The sequence below is a fragment of the Papilio xuthus genome, unplaced genomic scaffold (genome assembly GCF_000836235.2).
Source record: "Papilio xuthus unplaced genomic scaffold, Pxut_1.1 DF828142.1, whole genome shotgun sequence".
Taxonomy (NCBI): Eukaryota; Metazoa; Arthropoda; class Insecta; order Lepidoptera; family Papilionidae; genus Papilio; species Papilio xuthus.
Window position 1 is genome coordinate 1,952,122 of NW_013530507.1, and position 11,039 is coordinate 1,963,160.

The window sequence follows — 11,039 nt, forward strand, 5'->3', positions numbered from 1 at the left end:
AATATTTTTACAAATCATTTTAATTTCATATTTAAACGAATCTATTAATAATTTATAATCTATTTTGCAAAAAAAAAATAATTTCAAATATAAATATAATATTAAGGTGTCATTGAATATTTTAATTTGAACCGGCTTTTGATGTTTATCAATTTTTAAATGTGAATCTCGCAGACAAAATGGCTTCGCTGGCGTTTAAAAGAAGATTGCGTTTTTAGTGATAAAAGATGGTTTTAAATTAATCTTTTTTACTCTTTTTCCTCCTTTTTAAAATGGTTTTTTTATTTCTTTCGCTTTGCTTTATTATCTTTATAGGTTTTGATTAATTATAATTTTCGTTTGAACGGATTTTGACGTATATAGTTTTGAGTAGCTGAATGGGAGAGACGTTCTTCAATTTTTACAAATACGAATGTGATACATTTATTTTATTTCAGTTATATCTCTTTTTTTTGGCAGATGTCCACTGTTCGATAAATCCGAGAACAACTTACACGTGTTTTTAGATGGCCCAGCGCCAATTAAGCTTAGCCTAACTTGAAGTCCAACTTGGCTCACTTACAGATTACAGAGACCTTACTTTAAAACATAAAAAGGGATACATCCGAACATTTTAACTTACTAAATATCTTACTAATATTTATTATAACTAATGCAAATTATTCGTTTTTCAATATTTTATTTTATATCATAGATTTAAGGCCATTCATTAGATTCTTTGTTAGTTTATTGTTAGAAATAGCATTTGTTATAATAAATATTAAACATAAAATGTTTTATATCATCTAAATATCGTTACTTAATTGACAAAGGCTTTCAGAATTAAAATTTTATCAGAAAAAAAAACGAATTTTACTTTTGAGTAAAATACTGGTTAGAAGTAACCAGTATTTTTAATTCGTTTAAATACTCGTAATGTAAGACAAACTTAACTTTAGTAATATATTTAATATTAGTTTCCGGACAAAAGCATGTTATCAGATTTATTTATGCCAAAATATTTTCAATTTTTTTATGAAACTATCGCAGCTATCTTAATAAAAATCTGAATAAAATTGATGTAAACTATTAAAAAGGAATAGTTATTCTCAGAGAAGGAGATGTCTGCATTCGTACAATATAAATCCTCGTTTTTCGTTCGTCTTTAGATTGAAAGTTCCCCTTTTGAAGAGCTACCGTTCAACAGAGTCGTGTATATTAAAAAATATTTTGCTAGGAATTTTATTCGCTCGAGAATTTTCAATATTTGCTCGCGTAAAGAAGCCGGCCAAGTATTTGCATAGTAAAAGAATTTAAAGCGTTTGCTGAACTATATGGCTTGCCGCACTTTCTTTTTACTTAACGGTTATGTTATGCGGTGGATTTAAACTTACATTATGCATTTTAATGAGACTTGAGCATCCTTTTTCTTTCTTTTAAATTTATGCAATATTTTCTTTTATATTGTTAGAGAAAATAAACATTGGCAGATATCTGCCATTACTAACTAACCTTATTAAAAAAAAGCGACACAAGATCAATTAAAAAAAAACTACAAGTTTTGGGATCGAAAACTATATCCAGTACTAGGCTATCATAAGTCTAAACATATTTATATTTTAACAGATTTATGAATTTGCTGTGAAACTTTTAAGTTGTGATGCAAAAATTAAAACGACAATTTAACTTTTGGATGGAAATTTAAAGCATCATTTTTATTCTCAATTACATGTCACACCACTCAGTACTATTTACATAAAAGTCAAAATGTCAACTTTATATGGCCTGTAATTAAAAAGGCAATTAAGAGATTTGAAAAGGCAACGCCGTTGGGGCAGAGGTGCTTAACTCTGGCGCTCCAAAAACTTTAATGCGACGTAAATTATTATTTTAAACATCATCATTCGGCCCCAATTACAATTGAATGTTTACGGTCGTTACATTTATATCTGTTTTAATTACTTCTCGCAGTTCCCGGAGTAGGATTTTATTTTTAATTAATATTTCAGTTTGGAACGAGGGTCTCTTGCCGTAAACGGCTTTTATCCTTGTTTAATTTTGCTTTCTTTTTATACATTAAATAAATTTTTAAACGATATTAAAAACTTTTTTAGTCTTTTCGAATACCTGTATAATGAAGATAAGTAAATTGTTAATCAAAATTATAACTATAAGTGTTTAATTTGTAGAAAGCCATTAGAATATTTTGATTTTGTAACGATGTTTTCGGCAGCAAAAAACACCTAAACTATTTTGGTAAAAATTTTCAAAGGGATAAGAGATAACGTGTTTTTGTACAAAATGTCTTCACTAGATCTTCTGTTTTTTTAAAAACAATAATAAATTCGTCTTGGATTTTATGTTTAGGTACTTCAACTTAAGGACTCGTAATTTACGACACAAGTTTATTTATGTTTTGTCATTACCTCATTTGTTATTTTAAAGCATAAATAATCCCTCGAAAACAAGACGTGGATACTCGAACTAAAATTTATTTGTCCCTTGACGTTTTTATTACGGTCCACGGTAATATTTGTACGCGATAAGGAGTTGGGAATAAACGAATATTAAACGGTTACGCGCGAGACCAAATCGAATTGTACAAAGTTAATTAGTATGGGAGCGGCTTGAGTAGGGTCCGTTCCGCCCCAGCTCTGTTGCCCTGGTGCCTGGTGAGCTCAGATTGCGCCGTTTTAGCGTTATAATTTAATTGCAACTGTTATTTATATAATTAACTACTTAGTGAATGTTTAGTATTGACTAAGTCGTTATAAAACAAGTTACTTTATGGATATAAATGTCAAACTATGTACTTAAGTGATAATAAAGTTTTACCGAAAACGATGACAGGCGCATAAAAATATATTAAGGTATTATTATTTATTCAACGAGCATTTCATTTAATCACAAACTTAAAACTTAAAACCTTGCTTACGTATTTATTATTCATGAATGCAGTTAATTAAATTAAGGTAAAGTAAGAAATTATCAACCAATTACTCTACAACTTAAGTACATTTTCTTAAAATGAACTTTAATTGCAAAATATATTTTTATTAAAAACTTGAGGGTTAAATCAACCTTACTCTAATTATTTTATTATTATTTGTCTTGTACTTTACGCTTTTCATTTGTATAATAAGCAAGAAATTACATTGTTATTGCGTCATTTCGTCACGGACGATTACACATAGTTCATATGTTTAAGTTAATTAATTCCGATATGATCTTCACACCCATTTTAATATATTGAAACATTGTTAGAAATAACAGGAAGCCCGAGTTCATTATTCAAATTTATGTAAATTTTCTGAATGCGGAATGCGGTGGAGTTGAGGTAAATATTAAAGCGTAGCCTTTTCGTTTGAATTTTATAGCGCCTTACATCCTAAAAGATTTTATAGTAATTTTATTTCAATTTGTAAGAAGTACGGTTTGAAGATAGACGGTTTTCTTCCTTTTACCAAATTGAAGTACATTTTAAATAAAAGTATTATTTTTATTTTATTTTTGATACAATGCTTCAAGTCTGCACATTCATTCATTTTCTACATTGTCTGAGCAAGTTAATTTACTGCATTACTAATTTAAATACTGTTTGCTGGTGTTGGTTTATAAATTTAGTAAACTAACTTTAAACCAATGACGGTAAGGTAGCACGACATGCGACATCGAACAGCTTGTAACCAGGCTACCATAAACGTAAGCAACGTTCCATTTCGAAATTATCAAAATGATGTATTGCCGTTCGTTTTGTTGTTGATTGTAATTTCGGTTATACTGTCGGAAATTGTTAGCCGTGCGGAGCGGTACGTTGCCAAATGTCCCGAGATATTGAGCTGCGATTTATAACGGGCCGCGGACCAAATTGCTTCTTGTCAGAGTGAATAGAGACAAATCGCGTGTGAGTCACGACATCGACGGGTCGTGTAGAGGAGACATTGTTTCATAATCATTAGGCATGTGGGCGTCCGGTTGTCACTCACCGATGCGCTTTCCTTTTGCGGCATACGTTGATGTAGTCAAATAAAGACACTTTGCTTTCAAAATGTCTTTGAACCATTCCTTTAGCGACTTAAGTCAGGGTGCTCATTACATTTCTTCACGCGCTCCTTTGTTCGCGTCGCCTGGGTGGGTATTGATTTACATACTTTTGAAGTTTGCCGACAATATCTATTTAATTAAATATAATATCGTTCAAACAAAAACTAAAGACATGTTACAGCAGTTTAGTGACGAAAAAGAGGAATTTTTTTTGGTTATTTTCGGTTTTAGATAAGTCAAACAAGATAAAGTATTTTCAAAACTTGTTAGTTTCACTTCAGGACACATGATCGGGTATAAGAACGTGGTCTTAAATGGTTATTTATAAAAAAAAAGTGTAACATCGACAGCAGCTGTTGGCCTCCCCTAGCGTTTACAATGTGTCCGACCAGGCGCGCATAAGTCACTGGACCCCTCGCGTTACAATGCAGAGCTCCGCGTGTAATTCCCGCGCGATAAGGGATCTAATAGCGACATGGCGTGTCAAAATATTAATTCTCTCAGGCCAACGTATAATTCCGCATTGTCCGTAGCGCACGCGTGGGCGTGGGCTTGCGCATTTGTCATCAGTATAACAATAAAGCATTTAATGTTATTTATAAAGTACGCGTGTGGGTGTTGATGTCATCAATTCGTCTTTATCTCTTTAAAGTATTGACTCGACTTTGTCTTGATAATACATTAACATATAAACATATTAGTAAAATATATTGGAGTGTATGTAATATATTATATTTATTTAGTTTAAAAACAAATAAAGTACTTACATAATTTACGTGCCTCTGTCGTTTAAGTCTTATTAAGAAATGTATACTTTTGTAATTAAGCTTGTATTCCATGTAAAATATGTTGATGTAATTAACTGGGCTTAATTAATTAAGCTGAATGGTTAAAAATGTCATCCAATTAAAAAGCAGTTTGATTACTTTTTAACTTGAAAGACAATCACAAATGAGAAAACATAAATTTATAACAGAGCCATATTGTAATTTACAAAACACAAAATAACTGTCTGATAATTAGTTTTTAATTCATCTATATATATAAAAGAAAGTCGTGTTAGTTACACTATTTGTAACTCAAGAACGGCTTTACCGATATGGCTGAAAATTGGTGAGGAGGTAGCTTAGAACCAGGAGAACATATGATATTATTTATTATTTTTTTCGGATTTACGCCTTGAAGAGCTGCTTTTTATTTAACTTACTAAAATTATAAATACAAATGTTTGGATGGATGAGTGTTTAAAGACATCTCTAGAACGGCTGAACGGATTTCGATTAAAATTTGGCACACGTATAGAACATAGTCTGAAAGAACACATAGGCTACACTAATTAAGTTTTTTTATATATCCACGCGGACGGAGTCGTGGACGGACAGCTAGTTTGTTATATTTTTCATTGCACTAACAAAACGAGTTTTTTTCAATTATTATTTGTTGCTGCTTTACCAGCGAACATTTTTTCCCCTTATTCTATAAAATATACAAACTTATCTGGTAAAAGCACACGCGATCGTACAAATATACCAATATCAACATACTGTTCAGGTTTTTATTTTGCAAGAAAGTGAATTCACATAAAATTTTGTTATTTTTCCAATAGTATAATGCTTTGGCAGACATATCTACGGATTCAGTGAATTGCTTGTTCATAATTTGCGAGGCTGTTAGCAGTGCGGAAGAAAGAGATGAAACGATATCGGTGCACTCCTCGCACGTATCGCCGTCTGAATGTAAATGGCTTCATTTGATTATGTTCCGCGTCGTAAACGTTCTTTGCATTTATGAAATCCCAATGAGTACCAGAGACTACATTAACGGTTTTCAAGTATTCGCTTTTTTATTTTTCAACGATTTTTTTTTACTTTGAATTAATTTAAAATTTTAACAAAAAATGTTTTCTTATAATTCCGGAACTTATTTTAACTTCATCGAAGTATTCATAGGAAGCAATTAGATTCATCGGTTTCCTAAAGCCGAGGATTTAGGTCACGTCATGTAGATGTAACAGGCGGATAACTACGAGTTATTTAATGAGACCGCTGTGACTTCGGCGGCATCGTAATTGCACGCGATAGTTATTATGTTTGTCTTTCACGAATTGTGGGCAAATATGAAAAGTTTTACTAAACATAATAATGTGTAAATCTTCAATAACGTTGTTGATTATAAGTAGTTAATATCTATTTACGCTATCTGTGCGTTGTAATATAAGATTTCTCAGTACTTGTGGTATTTATCATTATTGTTATGGATTATTTGGAGTGTTTTGTTTACATTAAGTCTCGTTAAGTGATATTGATACTTAATTTCTTTATTATTCCCAGGAAACTGCCGAAGTATGTGTGGGCACGTCAGTCGGTACTATTACGGAGCCCGACTGCCTCGGCCCCTGCGAGCCTGGTACCTCGGTCACGTTGGAGGGCATCGTGTGGCACGAAACGGAAGGTGGTGAGTTGTTACTAGCGCACGAACGCAACGCACCGTAGCGCTCTCGCCTCATACTCACAGCACGCTTATGCACGCCTAGTACATTGTATCGGCTTCGCGATCCATACATTTCGTATTTTATCATCTCTCATACAAACATTTTTCAATTCAAATAATATTTCTATCAAGGTGTTGTATATGTAGATTGGTTCTTAGTGGGTTATCTAATTGACGCACAAGGAATCGTTAATTGGGCGCTAAGGGAGACTTAATGGTTCGCTAACGCTTCTACATGACATTTTAGTTAAGTGGAGTAAATACCGGAATGAACTGTACAGACACATCATACATTAAAGGAATTTAAGATGTCTTCCCATCGTATTAACTTTCGATAAATCAACTTGAATAAAGTCACACGTAGATTAATTACTGATAATTTTAAAAATTCAATAACGTTTAATTTAAGAATTAAAGAAAAAGTCATATTCCAAAAATATTAATTGCGTATGAGACAACCTTAACGTTTTATAAATGGTCTTCATGACCTTAAAAAACAGACTTTCGTAATAACTACAATTACGCCAACGACCATTATAAAAGGGGCAATAATAATTTAATTTACAACACCTGGCTTAAAGCGATAACGGAACGCGTTCCAAACCTTTTTTGTCGTCGTTCGCATTTCATGGCGGCCATAACAATCTTCTTTCTCCCTTTCTCGTTTATGATATTTTATAACTTACAATCCGTAAGTTACGATTTATATTAATATATTCATGGCGCACATAAAACAGCGGAGTCAACAAGAGTCTCCATATAATTAAAGCTTGCTTATTAGTGGCAGATAACATCGCGGAATATTAATAACCCTCACTAACCACGCTACATGCGAGAAAAGGAGAGAGCTAACCTTTAACGTATATCAGTAACAAGTACTTTTAACTGGTGAAAAATGGAATTATTAAAAGAATCGGCTCAGTTTTAAATTTCAAATTATTCTCACCTGCCAGTTTTATCATTTAGGTTTTATCATGACCTTATAAGTCGACGCTTCTTGTCGATCTCATGAAATATTTATGACCCTTCATTACTTTTTAATGGCCATATAAACAGTAGAAGGTGTCGAATAATGCCAACTGCTGCATTCACTTATACATATTTTAATTAATAAACGTATCACGCATCATAAATACGTAATATTTTATTTATGTAGTTCGACAACTATTATTGTTTATTAATTCAATATCTAATACCAGTTTGAACATAATGGAGCGCTGGCTAATGTCTATTTGATACGAACTAAAACGTGATTGTGTTATCTGTGACAAAATTGTACTCATTGTCAGTTAGGGCCGGCAGTCACGCGTACAGCGTCTACGTAATGCGTAATTATTATAAAATTTGATAATAAATCACCATCTGGCTTCTGTTTCTATAAAATACGACCGCATCACGCCCTTCACAATTTATTTACGTCTAATTTTTAAAGCGTACTCTGTTTGCCCACAAATTAAGCCAGCCGTAAATGCGTCAACTGCTAGCTCTAAATATAACGTTGAGGTTTTAACAAAGTGAGCGATTTAAAGACAAAAATAAAGTTATTTTGTATTGCGTTTGCTCTAAATTATGAATCAATCTTCATGAAAAGTAAATGAATGGTTTAACCAGTTCCTATTATCTGAAGTAGGAATCTTTTTTCAGAATGTATATTAAAGATAAGATTTTTTTGGTAAATTAGTATAAATCGAAAACACCACAACCTTGTTTCGTTATTCGTTTCTCATTATATCAATGTGTTTGTATTACTTGCGATTTACTAACTGTACAATAATGTTAATAAAATGTAAAAAAACGATGAAAATGTAATGTCAATTTTATCAAACTTGGTAACAACTCGAGCCTGATCGTACAAGAGGTACTAAAGTCAAGGGTACTTAGTGCCAGACCTCTCTAGTTAAAGCTATAAACGCCTCTAGCAAACATTTAACGATCCGATCATAGACGAATGCACACGTATATGTTTTTAAAATAACAAAAGGCAAATCTAGAAGCAAACATACATGTTTGGGATACTAGTGGTAACCATTTCGTGTCTGTTAGTGAATTATTTACATGCTAATTAACTCCCGTTTTGTGTTGGGCTTTCAAGAGTGTAAACTTTGGACAGACAGAGCGATGTACGGGATGTAAATGAAATCCTCCGGACGTTGTTTGCTCTGGTGTGGGAAACAAAGGCTCGCGCTGATTAGATCTAACAAAGCTTGCCCGGACTGCCGGACTGTCGGTCCGGTGGCTCACGTATTCTCTTTATGTTTTTATACGTTGTACATTGCCAAGAATTTTATTTCGACAAGAATCAATTTCAGTCTGTCAGATTTCTGTATATACGACGGTTTACGATTTATTTTCATATATCGAATTACACGAATAAAAATATTTTATTATCTTTGAATATGTTAATTAGTTTGACAAGTATTTTAGAAACCAAGCTTTAATTTATTAAAGACAGTTTAAAAGTGAATTCTTAAGTCATGGGATTATTTTAGTTTGTGTTTATTTAAATGTATTTAGGCTTTTGTATATAAATAATATTCGCGAAAGCGAGGAAGTTGTAAGGGTGGGCGGCCTGGCGAGGTGCGAGCTAGGGGAATGAGCTGATAGCCATTAGTCCACTGATCGCTGCCGGGAGTGTAATTAGCGCCGCCCAAATGAACCTATTGCCTTGTTATACCCTTACCTAATTGTCAATGAACTAATCGCTTCAATATTTAAGCGTAACAAAGGTTTTTTTAATGGTAAAAATTTTAATTTTAAAGTTTTGATGTAACGGAATTATTTTAAAATGTTTATGGACTTCTGATCGTTTAATTGGCTTACTCAGAGAAGTATACAAGTTGGTCAATGGTTGATAGTTGCTCCATGTAGATATCCCTCATTAAATCTAAAGGACAACCTAAGTGATATTTTTAAGTCTCTGGACGTGATAAAACAACTCTCACTATAAATTCGATAACAAAATCAAATCATCAACGCCATCTAGTTTAAAAGTTAAGAAACTTCAATCAATTAAAAATATATAATACTTTCATAGTTCTAACAATAAATCAATTAATTCACCACTTAATTAGTTCTTTAATACAATGAGTCGTTTGTAAATAAAAATGTAATATATTTTGACATTGATTTTTATCTGCAATGAATCTGTTTGAATTGGTCGTTCATTTTATGCTAATAGCTTATAGAGAAATGCTTTATGTGTTCATTGTTTCGTGAAACAATAAATAATGGTGGAGTTATTGAGATATAGCACGCGGCCCCGGCCCCGTCTGTCTGCTTTTGCTTCGATTTATTATTTCACGAGACTCGAGACAGCTTTACTTGTATAGTCGTATATTCACATGTAACCATGTCTGTTTTCACTTATGTATATTATTTGATATCTTATAGTTAACAAGAAAAGAAATTCTTTAAATTAGTTGTTTTTTTTAGTGAAAACGGTTATGTTATATTACTATTGTAGAATTAAAGTTTCTTAAATATTTATGTAAACAATATACGTAGTTAGTATGTAGTTATTTCTTTTAATATCTATTTCAGTATTAACCCGTAAATAACTTTAACTACAAGTCGGTTTACAAACTTTATTATAAACACGGAAAACAAAATAAAAAAAAAATATACATTTGATCCAATAAATCTGTTTATATGTTGGACTATTATGTTTAAACTGTAAAATCATAATCCTATATTCATAACATCAAATTTTACATTTATTGTATCAACGTTTTTACGATATGCAAAATATGTTGATACAATTTTATGGTTATGAAGGAGCATCACGCTCCAATATAGTGGGGTGAAATTGATTAATTAAATTTGCATAAGTTACCACGCTAGCGCGATAAGCAGGGGTGCGCTTAGCGTGGTGCGGGTGTTTCTAAATATGCGGCTAAAGTCACGTTCGTGCCGCACCCCCTAACTCCCCCCCAGTTCCCCGCTCGCCTCTCCGCTCCCCCTATGCAAATGAGCGCTCCCGAGACAAATTGGATCGGAACCGCTCTCGCCGACACCAATAAACCCCGCTGCATTCCGTGTTCGCCTCGAGCCGCAACTCTTACAAAAACTTATCCCGTCGCCGCGCTATTTATATCCACATAAAGCCGCAGCTACGTGTGGATGCGCTTAACGACCCATTTGTATTGTTTCAGGTGTCCTAGTAGTCAATGTAACCTGGCGGGGGAAGACCTACGTGGGCACGTTACTGGATTGTACGCGACATGATTGGGCGCCGCCGCGGTTAGTGACCTTCATTTGTTATTTCTTTCTTTAAATTATATTTTTTATCATATAATTTAATTATTTTTAATTTTTAGGTTTTGTGACTCCCCGACGGAGGAGTTGGACTCGAGGACGCCGAAAGGTCGGGCAAAACGCGGTCGAGGCGCGGCACCCACCGACATGACCAACTTCACGGAGACGCGCTCCTCCGTGCACAGCAAACTGCGCAACGGCGGCGCGAAGGGCCGGCGCGCGCTACCCTCTCCCACGCCGTTCACGCCACCACGGCCAGACTCCAAGAGGAA

At 33.5% G+C, this 11,039-nt stretch overlaps 1 protein-coding gene across 1 annotated transcript in view; it reads left to right on the forward strand.

Annotated features, from left to right (window-relative positions):
• The first annotated feature begins 5,821 nt into the window (after positions 1-5,821).
• LOC106113976 (zinc finger protein 608) overlaps positions 5,822-11,039 on the forward strand; it is an 11,607-nt gene continuing 6,389 nt past the window's right edge. The window contains exons 1-4 of the mRNA XM_013307035.1: positions 5,822-5,854; positions 6,354-6,477; positions 10,665-10,752; positions 10,830-11,039. Of these exons, the coding sequence (XP_013162489.1) occupies positions 5,822-5,854; positions 6,354-6,477; positions 10,665-10,752; positions 10,830-11,039 (455 nt within the window). The remainder of the gene's footprint in view (positions 5,855-6,353; positions 6,478-10,664; positions 10,753-10,829) is intronic.